At 44.6% G+C, this 20,435-nt stretch overlaps 1 protein-coding gene across 1 annotated transcript in view; it reads left to right on the top strand.

The window, feature by feature from the left end:
• ADAP1 (ArfGAP with dual PH domains 1) overlaps positions 1-18,947 on the top strand; it is a 103,304-nt gene extending 84,357 nt beyond the window's left edge. Inside the window, exons 7-11 of the mRNA XM_030578739.1 lie at positions 6,387-6,470; positions 10,479-10,541; positions 14,320-14,391; positions 17,109-17,337; positions 18,277-18,947. Coding sequence (XP_030434599.1) covers positions 6,387-6,470; positions 10,479-10,541; positions 14,320-14,391; positions 17,109-17,337; positions 18,277-18,305 — 477 coding nt within the window. The 3' untranslated portion in view covers positions 18,306-18,947. The remainder of the gene's footprint in view (positions 1-6,386; positions 6,471-10,478; positions 10,542-14,319; positions 14,392-17,108; positions 17,338-18,276) is intronic.
• Positions 18,948-20,435: the final 1,488 nt, after the last annotated feature.

Here is a 20,435-nt window from a genome sequence, read left to right as displayed (position 1 = left end):
CAGCATTGCAAGGTGTCACTCATGTCATGGACAGTCAATTCCCTGGCAACAATTTTACTCCAGCGACTCCTGCTTATGAAAGACGTAGTTGTTATCATGACTATTTATGATTGGTTTAGTGCTGATGATCTACTTGGCCCTGTACAGCACACAAAATAGAAACATTCCCTGTCCTGAACAGCTGAGAGGCAGATACAGACAAGATGAAACATACGGGGAAACCCAGACAAGGCCAGTTTTTTTCTTTTAAAATGATAAACTCCCTGCTGAACAGCCTCATAGAAGAAGTGGTTTGTGTGCCTTTGTCTGTTCTTTTGAAAAGGGCCTAGTGGTCTGATTCTCCTCTCGCCCTGGAGTTATTCCTGTGTTACAATGGTGAGACAAGGTGGGTGAGATCATATCTTTACTGGGCCAACGTCTGTTGGTGAGAGAGACAAGGTTTTGAGCTTACACCGAGCTCTTCTTCAGGTGAGCAAGAGGAGAGTCAGACCTCTGATGTAGCTGTTGTTTTTGTGTAGATTATGAAGCAGCAGTTCTCAAACTGTGGGTCTGGACCACAGAGTGGGTCACGACCCCCTTTGAATGGGGTCACCAGGGCCGGCTTAGACTTGCTGGGGCCCAGGGCTGAAGCCAAAGCCCGAGGGCCAAAGCCCTGGGTGGTGGGGCTCAGACTGCAGGCCCACTAGCTGAGCTGAAGCCCTTGAGCTTCAGCTTTGGCCCCCCTGCCCACAGCGGTGGGGCTCAGGTTTTGCCTGCCCCCCCCCACCCGGGGCAGTGGGGCTTGGGTGGGCTCAGGCTTCATTCCCCCCTCCTAGGGTTGTGTTTGTTGTCAGAAGGGGGCAGGGGCTGCGGTGCAATGAAGTTTGAGAACTGCTGCTATAAAGGAATGACCTGATTTGGGACTTTTCCCTCTACTGTCACAAGGCCTCATTCATCCCCAGTGTTACGACCGATGTAACGAACTGAATGTAGCCCAGCTCTAGGGGAAGGTTTAATTGATACGGTGTCGGAGCTCAGTCGTACATCAACATGCAGTGGGTGGGAGGTAAACTGACTGAGAGCACTCTGGGATTGCTCTCCAAGTAGTTCTAATGCCAGAACTCTCCTCTCATGAGCTTGGGTAGTCCAGAACGTGGAGAAATCACATGCCCACCTCAATGTTTATTCAACCGGTTAAATAGTTATGAAAAGAGCCCCACTGTTTCCCACAGAGATTTCACTGAAACAAAATGTTGCCATCTCAAATAGTGCTAAACGTTAAAAGCCAGTATTAAATTTTAGATGGAAAATGTATTAAAGCTAGAGACGATATTGTTTAGCTTTAAAAGGGAAGAGTGGTCTTCTGGCCAAAGGGCAGGATGAGACTCAGAAGGTCGGGGTTTTGTTTCTGGCTTCCTGGGTGACCTCATTCGAGTCACATCATCTACCTGGGCCTCAGTTTCCCCATTTGCAAAATGAGGCTAATAGTCACTTCAGCTCTCTGTAGCATAGTTTCCTCTCCCAGCCTTTGTCCGTCTTGTCTGTTCAGATGCTAAGCTCTTTATTACAGGGACTGTCTCTTATTGTGTTTATGTAGCGAGCCTAGCGCAGTGGGGTCCTGATCTTGGTTGAGGTCTCTGGGTGCTAATGTAATACAAATAATAGAGGGACTCAGGTGCTGTAACCAGGAGATGTGTGTGGCATAAATACCTAGGGCCTCATCTACATGGGCAAGTTGCCCTGGTTTAGCTTAAGGTGAGAGTTTAAACCAGTTTACTTAAACCAGTGCAAACCACTGTGTGGGTGGGTGAGATTCTGTGGCCTGCGTTGTGCAGGAGGTCAGACTAGATGATCATAATGGTCCCTTCTAACCTTAAAGCCTATGAGTCTATGATTCTTATTCCGGTATAAGGGTGGCATTTTTCGTATTGGTTTGGTTTTTTGTGTTGTTTAGTTAAAGTCTACTAGGAACAAGTTTAAGTTAAACTGAAATAGGCTTGAATAAAGACTGGGAGTGGATGGGTCATTACACAAAGTAAAAACTGTTTCCCCATGCTAATTTTTCCCCCTACCGTTACTCACACCTTCTTGTCCACTGTTGGAAATGGGCCATCCTAATTATCACTTCCAAAGTTTTTGTTTCTCCTGCTGATAATAGCTCACCTAATAGTTCACTTAATTGATTAGTTTCATTATAGTTGGTATGGCAACACCCATTTTTTCATGTTCTCTGTGTATATATATTTTCTTACTCTATTTTCCACTGCATGCATCCGATGAAGTGGGCTTTAACCCACAAAAGCTTATGCTCAAATACATTTGTTAGTCTTTAAGGTGCCACAAGTACTCCTCATTCTTTTTGCTGAAATAAGAGCATGCACACAGGCGTTTGCACTAATGTAACTATATTGGTTTCAAAACAGATTTAAATTAAACTGGTTCAGCTTTCTCATGCAGACATGGCCCAGGTAGATGCCTACTTGTCTCACACGTGTGAGGCTTAATTTATTAATGTTTGTAAAGTGAGTTTGGCGCCTCAGATGGAACGTGCTGTGAAAGGACAAAGTCTTGTTTGAAATATGCACGCTGCTTGGGTAGGTAAGGCTGAGGAGTGAGAAATGATCACTTTTAACAATCAATCTCCTGAGTCTATTGCCCCACTTGCCCCCCCCCCGCCCCGCCCCCGGGCGACCCTGTGAGTTACTACCAGGCTAGAGAAGAGATGAGTTGGGGGAGCCCCTCCCCCCGAAGCTGCCCTGTTTCGAAGCCATACACCGAGCTTTTTGTAAGGTTCTGAAACGTTCGGTCACAGGACTGTGCTGGGTCCAATAGAACTGAAAGAGGTGTCAACATAGCATCTCTAAGACAACTGGGGGTGCTGATATCTTAAGCATCTGTTGCTTGAGAGCCAGCTGTTCCGGGGACTGTCAAGTAGGAGGGCACAGTGGAAGGCTGTGCGTTTCTCTGGGCTCATGAATCTGAGGCCGGGCCCACAACGTATGGATGTTCGGGTTCAAGCCTGAGGCTGGAGGCACAATGTGGTTGCTTAGAATCAAGAATCTGGAGTGGGAGTTTGCATTGGCAGGTGCTCTTTTTCTCCTTCACAAGTGAGGTGGCAAAGAGCTGAGACCCCACCAAAGTCAAACGTAACAGTCAATAGCTTAGTTTCCACTTGCTGAGGATATTAGAGGCATAAAGCGGTAAATGAGTCTCTTTTCTTAAGAGGCTGTTGAAAAGACATTTTTTGAGTCATAAAAGAGGCAAGGAATTTTACGTGTTTCTCTAGTTGATATGTTATTTTGAGATTATTTCCCTTATATTTGTAATTTAATTTCAATTCCTGATGGTTGGTCTTCCTGTCTTGCCATACTCACCTGTAGATTTTTTTCTGACTTACTAGAATAAACTTGATTTTACCATTGCCCCCCTTATGCTGGGATAGCTGTTTAATAAGCTAAGAAACAAGTCAATGGAGCAATGACAATTTACTCTAGCTGGGGACCGGCCCCCATGTAGGGAGGAAAATGTCATAAAACACTATACATATGATAAGGGTCAGGGAGGCAACCCTCCAACCTGAGATTCCAAGCAAATAATGATCCATTTGGTGGCATTGTATTTATTCTTCATATGCATTTTGATACTAAACCTCCCCCCTCCCATAATTTTAACTCAATTTGCTCATCACTAACATCAGATTCCACTGCCTTCTGCTCTTCCTCTTTCTGGTAGTATGGTGAGGTCTAGATCTCTTTAGTTACTCCAAATAAAAGAGTAAAAGACAACTAAGTAAAACCTCAGACCTTTGGCCAAGATGCCTAGCAATTTTGAGTGCTACTATTTTTGCCAAACTTGAGACGCTTAAAAGACCCGTGAGTTTTCAAGGGCACATCATGTTCTGAAAAATCAGGCCTCTTTAAGGTGTCTCAGGCTGGGCATTCAATAATGGAAGCCTTCAAAATCACTAGCTGCTCTTTAAAATCTTGGCTTTGAAGCATAGAAAAGTTTAGCATCCCTAGAAGTTGGCTTCAGGTTTGATTTATTCTCTCCTATGCTGAAATAACCTCACTTGAAAGAATTCAAGATGTTTATTGTAGGTTCAAGTCTCACTTAACTTAAAGTGTTCCAGACTTGTGAGTTAGTGAAGTCTTCACATGTATTAATAACATGTAGTTATTTCAAAATCTTTCTCCACACTAATGATTATTGAGATGCAGACAGGTGTCAGACATCCCTTCCAGAATACTTTCCATTGTCCCTACCTTTGAATTGTAATGCAATAGTTGAAAGTGCACTGATGCAGGTAATATACTTTAAATTCATTTAAAATTTCCTGAATTAAACTTTAAAAAAGTCCAACAGCACAAGATCTGGAAATCTCTCCAAAAACAAATCCACAAAAAAGCCTGGGGAAAAAAAGGAAATTTAATAAAATCTAAATAATTAAAGACATAACCCAAAGAGAGAATTTATTCCAAAAAGGAAAAAGTGCTAGAGACTCCAGGAAGTCCATTAAGGATTTTACTATTACTATAGATTTTACATAGAAGGGGGTCAGAAATTACAGTGATGGGTGGCAGAATAAAGCCCTAAAATAGGCCCAAATTCAGCAAAGAATTTAAAATATGCGCTTCAGCCCCATTGGCCTCAATGAGACTCAAGCACATGGTTAAGTCCTTTGCTGAATTGGAACCTACCTATAGTCTCTCATTCACTATTGAAATGTTGACTCCCACTTTCTATCAGCCAATGATGCCAGCCTACATTGCCCACTTGTGTTTTCAAGCAAGCATTCTCCCATACTGCCACTCATGCTTGGGATGAACTCACCATAAATAGCCACAGAGCTCCCTCATTATTCCCCTTCAGATCTCTCGTTAAAACTCTCCTTTGCTGTGATGCTTACAAGAAATTTTACTACAGGCTGCTGGTGTGCTGAGACCATTGCCTGTCAGGCTGACCAACACTGTCTCATTGTTTCCTTGTATTTCTCCCTCTGTCTGTGTCCACCTGTTGTCCTGCACTTAGATTGTAAGCTCTTTGGGGCATGGATTGTCTTTTTGTTGTGTTTGTACAGTGCTTAGCACAATCGGGTCCTGGTCCAGACCTGGGACTCTTTGGTGCTATGGCAATGCAAATTATAAACAATAATAAATGCACCTTCTGAATCACCAACCTCACTTCCTGCAGTGCCTGGGCATTCCTCTGGAAAGCACCCATCCTAATCAATCCCAGGCCCAGCTTCATTTATTTTACATGGCTAGAGATCAGACGTCTGAGGTGTTGAGCTGCAGGCTAGGAGCTATGGATTATGACTCGTAGTAAAGTTTTTCTCAACCCTAATAGAACCCTAATTGTTTGTTTGTTTTGAGAAATGAAACTTCCCAGTTCTGCAGTCACTGTTTTATGTTGTGGCATCTAGAGACTGCTACATGTTACCAAAGCGCTAATAAAATGCACTCTGTCAGATGAAATGTTGTGTAAGAATCTTTTATGGTAAGCTTTGATGCAGGGACTTCAGACATAGGTACAGTGCAATGGTAGCTGTACACTGTGAGACTATGTGTTCTGTATTGTCCAGTCTTCGTCATAATATCCCACGTAGGAGAGAAGAGACAGGGCTCTGTTGTAGTGAACATAGAGGGGTTTTCTGTTAGTTCTCTGACTCTGTAGCCTCCAGTCTGACTAGAAGAACATGTGTTGCTTGTGGTTGCCACACAGGGTCTCCCCATGGCCTGTCCTGAGCTAAGCAGTTGTAGAAGAAATTGCCGACTACACCCCATGTGTTAATGAAAACGATTACTGCATAGTGTAGGTGTGGCCATTGCCACTTGCATGCATATTTCGTCCTGTACTCAAAGGGTTAATTGTCATTCCATTATTTCCAATAGAATATGCACGCTGTGCTGCAGAACGTCACCAGGTCTTTCAAGCTGATCACTGCTGGCTAATGGGGAGTGGGGGGGTGGAATTCAAAAGGAGCAAAACTAACTTCTTTTTCAGTAGAATACAGTGTTCAAAGAACTCCACTGAGACGAACGTGAGAAATACTGGGTAGCACAGTTCAGCCACGGAAACCAAATTACATTCTAGATTTTGATTTAATTTTGTTTGTGCCTTTAGGCTGCAATTCAGCAGAGCAGTTGAGTATGTGCTTAACTTGGGGCATGTGCTTAAGTCCATCCCTCTTTGGCAAAGCCCTAAGGCACCCTTTGAACTCAGTGGGGCCTAGGCATATTTTTAAAATCTCTGCTTTTGCCTGGCCCTCCCTCTTCAGAACCACAGCTCAGCTGAACCCTGTTACCGGAGACAAAATGATGGTAAAGACAAGTCAGAGCTACATCACCGCAATGATCACTGTGTAGATTGTATGTTTGCTGACTCCAGCCTCTCTTTTTCAATATCAGGAAACAGTGGATTGGTTCAATGCCATCCGTGCTGCACGGTTCCATTATTTACAAGTGGCGTTCCCTGGAGCTAGCGATGTTGATGTGAGTTTTTCCTAGTTGTTTTTAGCATCTCCTTACCAAGCTGGAAAGCCTGGCAAACGGTCCATTCTTCAGAGTCTGCTTTACAATTTTTGTGTTAAAATGATTTTACTGGGAACTAGCATCGAGGTGCAACATCTGCTGCTGCATCTAACCACAGAAACTGCGGTGGTGGGGGTGTACATTTTAATTCCTGCATTCTCTGTATTGTGCCAGATCCTATTTCTGTGGTTGTAAAGGCTGCTTGCTACAAAGCTACGCATTTAAAACAGAGTTTAAAATAAAACAGTGAGGGGGAGAGTGTCTTACCAAATCCTGGCCTTCTGGCTGAGACCAAGTGCCGTGTTGCTTTACAATTTGATGCAGTTTCTGTTGCAAGAGTCTGCCTTGCATTTCCTGGAGGCTGGAATTGATGATCTAGCTACAATTTGCAAGGATAGTCACAAAATTTAGTGTAGTATTAGGATGAGTTACCGTTATAATATGAATGTATTACATTGTAGTTACACTGCAGTTACAGTTTAATTACATGACAGTTTTGCTTTTAGATATAAGTAATTACCACTAATTCATATAATCACCAAGTTAACAACATGATTGAGTTATCCACTATTACCTCCTTGGTTTTATATCTAATAAATGTATTTTAGAATCCACTTGCATTAACATACTAATGATTATATGAACTAGTGGTAATATTGGTACTGAAAAGCATCACCAGAGCATAATTACACTGTACTCGCAGTGCAAATGCCGCATAATTATAGTCACTGTAGTGTAACCTTTGTCTAATAAGACTTTTCCATCTCTAAGTTTTTGGTTCTGTTTAAATTTGTTTACGCTGCCATATAAAATTCTCATGAAAATTCAGAAGTCCTAAACACAAAATCTTTTTGCCTGGCCATTCGCATGATGATTAATGTTAGAAATCTGGTAGCTCTTCCAATACCATTGACAACAGAAGAAAAACTAATGAGATTTTATGTGCCCATCAAAATAAATGATTACCTGGTGGGGCTAGGTTGCAAGTAGAATTTTGCAAGCCTGGATGTATGACCTTGGAAGGTAAAATTCCTGTATTATTATGCTGGTGGAAAACTCTGTCGGACCTTATTGTTGTTTACACTAAGGTATTACTGGAATTTATACCCACTTCCGGACTCCTTTACATTGCTAGCATGGTGTAAAGCAGCCTAAATGTAAATGAGAATCAGGCTAAGTGCTTCAGGAGACAGGTATGGTAGATAATTTGATATAGACACAAGAACCACAAACTACATCTTTTAAGAAACCTGCAGCCTTTGATAATGTTTTAAGCAGGCCCATCCCTGCTACGTGAGGAAAGTCTGTGTCCAACAGAAAGGACACATTGCACAAAATACTGCACCCTGGATGCAGCTTAGCACGATGCTTGGTGGCAAAGGGTTAAGAATCTTGAAGTGATAAAGGTTCTTTCCAGTCAAGACAAAACTACTTTCTGAAAGCAGCTGGCTGCCAGTCCAAAGACTGGAGATTAAGATATTCAGGATCTCTGCAACCTGGCTGTGGGATTCTCCAGGGTGCTTTTTATGTGATCACATAACTGGTTTATCAGAGCCTTTTGTTAGAGGGAATTACATGTCACAGGAATATAATTTTTAAAGCTTTGCCATAAATAACTTGTCTAAATGCGAGGCTGGGAGTGGGGGAAGGTGAGAAGTGTTTAATCAGCCCTGTCAGCTCCATTTGCTGGTGAGTCTCACTTTTCTTTTTAAAGAGCCTCACGCATCCATCTGCAGAGATCTCACAGCTAACAACTCATCTGCACCAAGCATTTTTAAAAATAACCTAGGCCCTGGTAATTATTGTTGAGTAGATCTCAGAAAAAGGGGAGTTCACAGATATGTGTAATAGCCTTTAAAGGCAGATGGCATATTAGAGCTTGTCGTTCTCCTGTATGAGCCTTTGGGTCATACTGATCTGAGAACAGGTAAGGAAACGAGAGAACAACTGGGTGTCTGGGGCTCATACCTGATGTGAAAATGATCTGGGACCAGTTCTTAGGGGCCGATCCTGCAGTTCTTATTCCGGCGAGTAGCCTGTTGGTGTCCCTGGGGCTACCTTCCTGTTTAAGGGTTTACAAAACCAGACCCTAAGTTTTACTTAGCCCTTACTCCAGCAAAACACCCTTTGCAATGAGATCCTCCCAAGTCTGTATTAGTAGGAACATTGCCAGCAGACTGAGGGAAGTGGTCATTCCCCTCTATTTGGCACTGGTTTGGCCACACCTGGAGTCTTGTGTCCAGTTTTGGTCCCCCCGCTACAAAAGGGATGTGGACAAATTGGAGAGAGTCCAGCGGAAGGCAACGAAAATGATTAGGGGGCTGGGGCACATGACACTTGAGGAGAGGCTGAGGGAACTAGGGTTATTTAGTCTGGAGAAGAGAAGCATGAGGGGGGATTTGATATCAGCCTTCAACTACCTGAAGGGGGGTTCCAGAGAGGATGGAGCTAGGCTGTTCTCAGTGGTGGCAGATGACAGAACAAGAAGCCATGGTCTCAAGTTGCAGTGGGGGGGTCTAGGTTTGATATTCGGAAACACTATTTCATTAGGAGGGTGGTGAAGCACTGGAATGGGTTATCAAGAGAGGTGGTGGAATCTCCATCCTAGAGGTTTTTAAGGCCTTGCTTGACAAAGCCCTGGCTGGGATGATTTAGTTGGTGTTGGTCCTGCTTTGAGCAGGGGATTGGACTAGATGACCTCCTGAGGTCTCTTCCAATCCTAATATTCTAAGTCGTGTTGATCCCAACCCCATAGGAATTATTGTGAGTTTTGGCACCGAGTTCAGTGGAAGGAGGACTGAGACGGAGGACTTCATGAGCGATATCCATAGGACAGTTAAACCATCAATGGGGCTGCCTAGAATGATTTGTCTCTTTACTTTAACCAGGCTGAATGTTTAAGGACATAGTGTAACTATCGAAGAGTGAGCCAGGGAACCCTGGCATGGCCCCAAAGCTGAGGGATAGTGGGCATGGGAAACTGGGACATGGGAAACTGGGACCATCTCAGGGCTTCTCTGGGGTCTGCTCCCTCCTCAAACTCTGGACCAGGGATCATCTTTCCATTATGTGTGTACAGCACCCAGCACAGTGGACCCTGACTGGGGCCTCTAGGTGCCACTGCAATACACATAATGAATAATTAAATATTATCGCTACATCTTTGGATATTACCCCAATTCTCACAATATCTGGAGACAACAGTCTCCTGGACTGCAAGCTGATTTAGCTTTCTTTGAGGTCAATGGGAGTTTGTGCTGTTGCCTTTAATGGGTGGGCAGGATTAGGCCTTAGAGAGCTCTCAGCTAAGAATTTAACAACTGGAAGCTTCAAGTTAGGTCCTAAGTTTATAGTTTGGCATTTAAATAAAGTGGCTTGATTTTCAAAAGCGCTGAGCACCTAATAGTCCTCATGAATGTCAGTGGAGCAAGTGACTTCTCAGTACATGTGAAAACGAGGCCACTTATTTAGGTGCCAGGCAATGGACAAACCTAATTTAAGGCCTCCAGGTCTCAATATTCTGACCACCCCCCTCACTAGGTTTCAGAGCTCAAGCAGGAATCTCTACGCTGCTGTTTTTAGCCCCAAAATGCAAGCCCGAGTCAGCTAACCTGACTCGCAGTGGCTGGGTGTTTGGGGGTTTTTTAGCAGCGTAGTCATACCTGTATTACAAAGCTAACACGAGGGCAAAGAAATTGAAAAATCCTTAGGGGAAGATGAGAGAACAATAGAAATAAATAAATCCACTTCAGTATGCTTTGAGAGCAGTGTCATAAGCTGTCCCCAGCCTGTATGTGGGCCAGAGGTAACTCTTTCTCTTGACATTTTTTTTCATATGCTCCCATTGAAATGGTAACTGGGGGCTCTGGCATGACATCACATAAGCCTGTGCCTGCAACACGTCACGTCTCCATCTGTCTAATGTGCACTAACCTACTTTTTTTTGCTTCCTTATTTTGACAACTCTAGCTGGTGCCAAAGCTTTCTAGGAACTACTTGAAGGAAGGTTACATGGAAAAAACTGGGCCAAAGGTGGGACATCGTGTATTTTGTATTCATACCAAAAATGAGTTTGTTCTATACTGCATTGTGATCCACATAACAGTGGGGCCTAACGGTAAAATTCACATTCCCCCGTGCAATGCACGAGTAAAAGAACTTGGTGTGGGACTGAGCGATTCAACCTGTCTCTCCCTGCATCAGCCCCGTGTCAGAGATAGCACGTGCAACTGTTCCATATCACTGTGCCCCCATTACATGGTGTTTTGGACCAACAAATCCACCAGCTCAACCCCCTCACCGCGCTCCTAGCAAATCCCATGCACAGAGCGACCGTTGCTCACTACTTTGTAGTGCCTTTCCCCCCTCTTGGAATGGAGGGCATGTGGCTGGCATGCCTGCCGAATGGGAGGTTCCCCACACAGCTGGCAGCCAGGAAAAGGGGTATCTGAAGGCATTCAAGGCCTCTGTGAAAGCACAAGGAGTTGCTGCGTACGTGGGAAATGCCCACATCACTGGACTCGCTGCCAGTCTCAATCCAGGGAGCGGGTTTGGCTTTTCAGGCATCTTTGTCAGCAAGTGCAAAAGAGAGAAGAAAATCTCCTAGTGTGCCAAGAATTGAGTAATGACTTTTCTCTTTGGGCTTTATATCCCTCCGGGGAAAAGAAAAGGCAAGGAAATGCTTCCGCTGTTGAAGCTGGACTCTCACCTTTCCTGCCAAGTAAATGCCCATTTTCACATTCTCTAGTATATAGACTAACCGCTTATGACTCAGAACCCCCTCTTCTTGGTAGCTATTATATGAGATCACCCCTCTCCCCCCAAACTCATTAAAACAGGAGTGCACAGCTGCAGTGGGGACACAATCAGGTGAAGGAGAAGCATTTTGAACAGTATAATCATCTCTTCATACATGAGTTAAATTCATTCCCATGCAGAGAGCTAGCACATGGCGTAAACACTGCTTAAGCCCACTAGGCATAGACCTCATGCTGGCCTTCTTCATAGTGGTAAATGTCATCTATGTATGAAAGAACCTTTAGGCCTGATCTGCACCTGGTTTTTGTACTGGTATCACTATGTCCCTTAGGGGTGGGATTACCATTATACGGGTACAACCCCTCGTGTGGACACAGTTATACCAGTATAAAGGTGCCTTATACCTATAAAGTTTATTCCCCTTCCCGTACTGGAATAAGCTACATCAGTATAAGCATTCTGATACCAGTATCACTGCATAGACACCAGGTACCAGTACCTCTTTAACTGATATAAAGTGGTGCAACTATTGTGTGTAAACAAAGCCTTAAAAATCACTGTGTGAAAAGGAGGATGCCATAATTTATGGCAGGCCCTGGATAGCAGTAATGTATGTACCATTGCTTTACATGACTTACATCTATTCTTTTTATGACTAGTTCCCCTAACAGCTGCTGCATGTTATGGGGCCTGTCTTACTAAACAGCAACAGAGGATCGCCTTATATAGCTTGGTTAAGTGTTGGGAACTTCCCCGTCTTCTGCAGCATTTAGTGGGTGGAGGTTGAGTGCATCTTTCTAGATGCAGGAGCATTTCTTTAACATTGTGGAACTCGGTTTCTTATTACCTTTTAAAATTATTTTTCTTCATTTTAAAGTGGGGCAGGGGAGCAAGAGATTGTAGTTGACAGAACAGAAACATTTCAGAAACCAAGGCCAGGTAAATTGGTTAGGGTCATTTTTGTTTCCTTCTGATGTCTATTCTGTGATCAGCCCTTATAGGACTGGGACATCTGTAATTAGCTCAACTGAGAGCTGCATGGGCAGGGCCAGAGAGCTTCATAAAATGCATAATTTGCATGACATGGAGCAGATTACAGCCATTCACTTATATAATACAGAGCTGAGGTCTCCGGAGATTACAGATCCCAGCATGCAATTCTACAACTTGATCATGTGGATGGCTGGGTTGAGAACGTTCCATGCTGGGTTCTGCAAGGTACAGATCCGCGTTAAAGATAAGGATGGCCACAGTCTGCTTTCTAGAACTCTGAGGGCCACATCTGGTCTCCAGGCTATGCTTTGGACCTCTTGTTTCAGGGACAGGCGTTTGCCACCAACCCTGGTGACTTGCACACTTGAAGAGCAAGCTGCCTTCAGCGTCGGCTCCAGCCATTATAGCACTCTGCAAATGACGGAGTAATGAGGATCCTCAAACAGCGCTTTGCTTAGAAAAGCCCCGTCTCATAGGCGCTGAACTTTTCCCTAGGGGTGCTCCACTCCCACTTCACCTTGAGGCCTTGTCAACTTTCCACCCCCTCCCCCAGGTTCCTGCCCTCGCTCTCCTCATTCTACTCCACCCCCTCCCAGAGGCTCCGCCCATCCCCACACCTGAGTCTCTGCCCATGCACCATTCGCTGCTCTCTGCCTCCCGCAAGCCCCTTCCTGAGCCGCCAAACAGCTGTTTGGTGGCACCCCTGATTAGCTGTGGCTGGTGGGTTCTGAGCACCCACTATTTTTTTTTTCAGCACTCACAGAGTCGGCACCTATGCCCTGTCTTCATGTCTAATAGAGGTAAATTGGGCATTCCAAGAAAAAGCACAATCCTCTCCTAAACTAACCAACCCTGCTGGAGATTTAGAGCTGCAAGGGCCACAACATACCTGGACCTATGTAGAAATCTGCTAATCCGATAAAAACACCAACCAATCATGAGATTTCCCAGACCTTCTAGAATTCAGTGGGATCAGCTGGTGAATTGACTAATGGTGACAAATCCACTGAAATTGATGAGGCCAGTAGCCTGGCCCTTTACTGCCTGTGCTACAATCTAGGGATCTCAAACTCCTGGGTTGGCTAGGTGCTGGTGGCACTGCAGTTGGAATGGAGGAAGCATCTTCTGCCATTCTCCAGCACTTTTCTGGCTGTTAGAGGAATGGCATTGACATACTGGCTGGGAGGAACAGCTCTTGGACTGTGAGGAGCTGGAAGGAGGGAGGTAAAAAAGCTTAAAGGCATCCTACACTGAGAAAAAACTGACTTAGGTCTTTTTTTTTTTTAAATAAATATGGCCTTGAGTTGGTTTCCGTTCCCCCTCCCCAACCACATACACACTCTGCCCCAAAAGCAGAACATTTGAGGGTTCTGCTTGCTTTCCATATGAGAAATTCAGGTCTTTTCTACAACTTCTCTTGAGGTCGGAACTTCAGTAAGCTGTGTTGCTATGAGACCCTGAATCTATTTTACATTGGAAAATCAGGGGCTGTAGGATAGGAGGTAGCAGCAGATCAAACTGCAGATTGTAACCACACAAAAGCTGTGCTAAGATGGTGTCTCTTTCTCCTTGAAACATACATCCCCAGGCATTTGTTCATCATAAGGTGCATAGAGGTCATTTTCCCCCTCTGAATTGGCGAATGCTGTACCTATAAGACCCAGGGTGGGAAATGCTGATAAAGAGGAACTGTGAGACAGCAGTGCCAGGGTGTGGGGAGGCACAGGCTGAGTGGTGGAGGAGGGGATATAAATGTATCTTAAAACAATTGTCAGATTAGCCTGTCAATTCTCTCTCCCTAAAACTCCCATTGAAATGAATGGCCCTGTTGTACTGGGAAGTATTAGCAGTATTATCACCCACTGGGAGATAATAGCTACTCTGCCCATAAGTTAATGCGGAACCGGCCCTTTCTAAACTGACTGAGCACGTCTCTCCCACCAGAACTACCTTGAACGACACCAGTGCCCTGTAAATTTCCTCAACGTCTCTCCTTAGAAGCGAGCCAGGTTTCCCTTTGCCGTTGCTCAATCATTTTTTCTCCCCCCCAACTCTTTAGCAAACGGAAGGTTTCAAGAAGCGATGGTTCACAATGGACGACCGAAGGCTGATGTATTTCAAAGATCCTCTGGTAAGGCCAGGGCGTTGGAGCTCAGCGTGCATCTGCATGGAATAGCCTGTAATGGAGTTTGATCTAATTGGAGAGTAAAGTGAAAATACTTGGGGCAGGTTGTTTGACTTTGGTCCAAAGCCCAGTGCACAAAAGACTGGTTTGCAGTTAGTCACTGAAACATCCATGAACCCCTATTTAAATGGCTGTAAATGAGTCCCTTAGAATAATAGAATATCAGGGGTGGAAGGGACTTCAGGAGGTCATATAGTCCAACCCCCTGCTCAAAGCAGGGCCAATCCCCAGACAGATTTTTGCCCCAAATACCTAAATGGCCCCCTCAAGGATTGAACTCACAACCCTGGGTTTAGCAGGCCAATGCTCAAACCAATGAGCTATCCCTCCCCCTTCCTGACCTTTATTTCATTCACCAGATTTTTCTTTCCCTCAGCTCTTTTGCAGGGCTTTTCTGTGCTTTGTTGCCATCGGGGCTGGGATTGGTAAAGGATTTCAGGGGAGTCACTTGCCCAGTTCCACTGGGTTCCTATCTCCATGAGGCTTCTTTGAAAATCCCAAACGAAAATCAGTGCTAGTAATTAATATTGCTGTGTAGTCACAGTATTAATTAATATTACCACTGAGAGGAAGGATGGGCCATGGCAAGGGCACTAAGCTAGGACTTTGGAGACCTGCTGTGCAACAGGCTTGTTGTTTGATCTTGGGCAATTCACTTAGACATACCCCAAGGAACAGGAAGGCTACACTGGAGCTGGCTCAGGTACAGATACCCACTCTAGCTCTGATCAAGTTAGTGTGCTAAACGTAGCAGTGCAAGCAGCAGGACTACGTACATGCATAGGGCTTTAGATGGGATTGTACTTGGGGCTAGCTTTAGACCACATGGCACCACCCCTTTGATAACTTTTGAATCTTAATTTTTTATTGCAATTGTAGCCCGTTTCATGACTTTGATGCACAATTTATCCCTGTCCTATAAGACAATAAATTTGCACACTAGGATCTGTAAATCTGCCAGCCCTGCGCCCTACAAACCCGGCACCCCAGGCAGTCGCCTGGGTCACCTGCCCCTAACTCCAGCTGTGGGTCTAGCCTGTCCCACCACTCACACAGCTGTGGCTACGCTGCTGTTTTTGGCTGGGATCTGTGTACAACAGCTGGAAATTACACCTCCGGATCCAGTGTAGACATACCTTTAGTTTCCCATCTGTAAAATGGGGACGATAGTGCTGCCCTACCTCATAGAGGTGTTGTGAGGATAAATACTTTAAAGATCGTGAGGTGCTGAGATACTCTGGGAATGGTAAGATAGTTAGACAGATGTTTACACCAAACACCAAGCTGTAAAGATTTTCATGTTGACCATGGGACCTTTCAAAGCACTGTAAAAACACTCATCTGCACCTCCTCCTTCCGGCATAGGCATGATGATTATTATCCCTCAAAGGGCCTGATTCTGATCTCATTCCACTGGAGTTACTTCTCATTTATTCCAGTGTGTGATCAGAATCGGGCCAACCGTGATTTATGTCACGTGATGAGTGCCTCATATCAAATCAATGGCAGAGCCGGCATTAGAATTCAAGGCTCCTAATCTCATGTGCTAAGCAACTGGCCACCCACCTTTTTCTCTTTTGTCTTGACTGACAGATCTGGTAAGAGAATAATTGCCACACAGTCAGACCTTTATAACAGTACATGCAATGTTTCCACTTCACTGGAATTAATGACATTAAAGATTATATACGAGAGAGAGAGAGAGAGATTTCTATCTTGCAGGCTAGAAAAACATCAAGCTGAAAAGTTTAAAATGCAGCAAGGAACGTGCAGGTGAAATGGTTGGAAAACTTCAAAAATAGAAGAGTCTGGGATTGGGGCAAGCTCCCGAGAGGCTGCAGAATCCCTGGGCCCAATCCTCAGATGGTGGAAAGCAAAAGAACCCCACTGAAGGCATGGAGGCAGTGAAATCAGAAGTCAATGGAATTGTGATGATTTACATCAGCTTAGGATTTGACCCACTCAGTGCCACCCAGAGGATTCAGGGGGCCTGGGGCAAAGTGGGAGAGCTGCACCGCTTGTACTCACCCAGCGGTGGTGGGTCTTTGTCAGCATTTCGGCAGTGGAAGGCCCTTCAGTCACTCTGCGTCTGCGGCAGCGCTGAAGGCCCCCCATGCCAAAATGCAGCCGAAGACCCAAACTGCCACCGGGCCAGGGCTCACGAGGCCCCTGTGGGGCCCAGGGCCTGGGGCAAATTGCCCTGCTTGCCTCCCCTCTGGGTAGCCCTAGATCCACTGTCTCTTGGAGCTGATCCACATTAATGAGGAGTTTGGAGGTTAGAAGAATAGAGGCAGTAGCAAGTCTCTCTCTCTCTCTCTCTCTCTCTCTCAGAATGAGGTCAGAGCACAAAATGTGTCTGGATTTAGAACACCTGAAGTTTGGGGGGGTGTGTGGAATCCAGGGGTTTGGTTTGGCTCATTATTAAGTAGGAACTATAGTATTTGCAAAACTGAAATCTGGTGGATTTCAAACACCTCTAATCTTTGCAGGTGTCTGACCTTGGGAATTTGCTTCGTAGGCCTCTCTCACTGTTTTCTGTTGATGTGAGTGCTGGAGGCTCTGCAGGGAGAACTTTAATGTTAGTTTGCTACATGATCCATATTCCATATCACCTTGACGAGGAACTTTGAAAGGGCTCTGAATCATTTATTTATATCTTGTAGGATGCCTTTGCTAGAGGGGAAGTATTTATTGGGAGCAAGGAAAACAGTTACAAGGTCCTGGAAGGACTCCCACCATCCACCCAGGGAAATCACTGGCAGTATGGGATAACCATTGTGACCCCAGACAGAAAATTTCTCTTTGCTTGTGAGACAGAAAGTGATCAGCAAGAATGGATTACCGCTTTTCAGAAAGTCATAAGCAGGCCAATGCTGCCTCAGGAATATGCAGGTAAGTTACCCTGCCAGACTGAGACCCCTGGAGAATTAAGGCCTCCATTTATCCACCATACATTAGAGAATGGGGAGATTGAAGGAGAGACAGAGCCTTCCACCTCTAAATCTAATCCAGTCTGTGTGGGAAGTCCTTACCATCTGCTGCCTGTTCAGTAGCTTATGCAAAATGTGTCACTTTCTTAGTAGATAGGTGTCCACATCAACGGGACGATAGCAGTCCCTTAGTCCTATCCTTTGTCTCCTTGTCTTTTTGGATTGTAAGCTCTTCAGGGCAGGGGCTTTCTCTCCCTATGTGTATGTACAGTGGGGCACAATGGGGCCTTGATCACATTTGGGGTCTTTATCTGCTACTGTAGTAATAATGATCCCCATCACCATCACCTTAAAGTGGTACCACTCTCAACAGTATCGGCAGGCTGAGGAAATCTACCCTGGACGTGGTGCTGCCAGTCCAGAGTGGAGGCCCATTGGTAGGGGCAGCATAGGGGAAGCTCTGTTGTGCTCTACCCATTCTCTGTGCCAGCCTCTGGTACCTTTATGAACACGGCATTCAGCTGAAGTTAAAAAAATAGTTTATAAGTAACCTTTCATGGGAATCCACTTCAGTGTGCGTAAACCTGTTTTTTAACAATCGAGTTAAGTGCTGACAGATCAGTGTAGACAAGGATATGTCATGTTCAGTATCTTGTGAACGATTATCAGTAAACACTTCTGGGATCAGGGTTTAGCCACAACCAGGTGACGTAATGGTGAACACGACTCTTTGCAGTCGTGTTCTAACACAACAACATTCTGCAGTGAAGACAAGCCCCTACGGCCACTCGTTCAAAGCTAAGCCTGGCTGGTAGATTGGATCCCAAAGGGTTGCGTGATAACCCGTGTTCTAACATCCATTGTATTGTCATTTTTGGTTTGTTTGTTTTTTTCATTTCAGTGGAAGCCCATTTCAAGCATAAACCTTAGCTGGGACTGTTGGAGCAGACCCAAGGAACGAGATTATGTTTACAACACAAGATGGTTTTATTTGAAATGTTTAAAAAAATAATAAAAGAAAATTAGAAAAAAGTCCTTCACTTAATCCTGTTGGAAGCCAAGAAGTCAGTGGCAAATGTCACACGGAAGCTGCTGAGCCATAGCAAAACCAAACCTTGCACTTCTCTAGGTAGGCACTGTGGGGCTCTTGTTTACAGCACTACCTAATGCTCATCCATAGACTTCACTTCCATGTGCCACCATTTTGTGTATCTGACTACATTAGGTAAAGAATTACCACAAATACCTGAGCATGTTGTCAACACAGTAGATTCTGAATGATGTGCACCAGGATGCCCCTGGGTCTGTGCTAACATGTAATAATAACACAACCCAGTCCAGAGTGGTCCAGAATGCTTTGTGAAACAAATTTGGCTGTATTCTGTAAGTAGCATTTTCACAGGGTATTGATGATTGACTTGAAAACATTAATGGCACATCCCAAAGATACGGTGTGCTTGACAGTCTGCAAACATGGTCAATGGCTAGAGTAACTGATGCAAAACATTCTGTGGAATATGGAAATGAGCAATTTAGCCCTTGATGAGAAGAGAAGAAAAAACGCTTCATATTGTGTCTCATATAGACTTCTTCAAAAAACAGTTATACTAATGACAACTGGGTTTTGGCTGCCTGCCTTTTATCTTCCGTAATGATTCAGTAGTTTAGATCAGGAATGGTTCTAATTTGGTCCTAGTTTTTCAGATCTGAACTTTCCCAACATTCTGGAGAGTCTGGACCTGGTATTGTCACAGGGGCAAATTTGTGAAGTTCTCATCCGACTCTGAAGTCTATCAAAGTTCACATCTCTGGCCTTGCTCTCAGTCTCTAGTTTAGACATATTAGTCTTTGGGATACCTTCTCCTGGCAGGGCCAGGGTATTCGAATTCAACAGGGTTTTCCCTGATGAACTCACTGTCCCAGCTCTCTTTTTACAAAGCATTTTCTCATCTTCCAAGAGATCATTAAGTCCTAACAGAATATAGAGCACAAGCTTAAAAAACAGAGTGAAAAACTCCATTGTCTTTAAGTGAAGGGAATGATGAATTATAACCAGATAGGGGAGTTTGAAATTAGCAGTGACATGTCAGAAAGCAGTATAATATGCTCTGTGGTGTGGATGGTGCAAATGCTTTAAAAAGCAAGTAACATAAATACTGCTCTTTAGGTGCTCAAATTAAGGGTCCCAATGGTAAATTTGCCTCTGTGTTATTCCATACAGACCGTGTATACTGGACAGGGTCTCAGATGCTTCCTTTTTTATTCTGTATGGTGATGAAGTGACTAAATGTTTTGCTTTTGTTCAAAGTGCGATGATGAGGAAATGATTTGCCAAGAAATGTTGTTGACTCCAGAGCATTCTCCTCACAGCATAGTGTGGCTCACTGTTGCATAAAGTATCGCTCCAAGCAAAGAGCTTTCACTGACATCCAGGATGCTGACGACAGGGCTTGTCTACACTACCCGCCGGATCGGCCGGCAGTGATCGATCCAGTGGGAGTCCATTTATCGTGTCTAGTCTAGATGCGATAAATCAATCCCTGAGTGCACTCCCGTTGATTCCTGTCCTCCACCGCCGTGAGAGGTGCAGGAGGAGTCAATGGGGGAGTGGCAGCCGTCGACACTGCAGTGAAGACACCGCGGTGAGTAGGTCTAAGTATGTTGACTTCAGCTACATTATTCACATTGCTGAAGTTGTGTAACTTAGATCAATTCCTCCCTCCCGCCATGTGTAGACCAGATCTGAGGCAGAGATATGCAGCATACCTTGGAGAAATGAACTTAGCCCACACTTTGAACAGAATCCATTTAAGACTTGATCCTGCATCCCTTGCACAATGGAAGCGCCTTTGGACTCCAGTGAGGGGTGGGGGAAGGAATGCAGGATTGAGGGTATATTTAGGGCATGATTTACAGTGTGCAGATGTGCATGCCAGTTGCACAGATCATTCCTTCAAACAATTCCTTCTGTATTGCCAGTGCCTGTCCATGACCTTAACAAGCTATCTCGGCATTTCTTCAGTTGTGGAGAGGCTGAGCTGAATGAGATACTACCCAAAA

The sequence above is a fragment of the Gopherus evgoodei genome, chromosome 10 (genome assembly GCF_007399415.2).
Source record: "Gopherus evgoodei ecotype Sinaloan lineage chromosome 10, rGopEvg1_v1.p, whole genome shotgun sequence".
Classification (NCBI taxonomy): Eukaryota; Metazoa; Chordata; order Testudines; family Testudinidae; genus Gopherus; species Gopherus evgoodei.
Note: the sequence above shows the minus strand (reverse complement) of the source record. Positions and strands in the feature narration are given on the sequence as shown.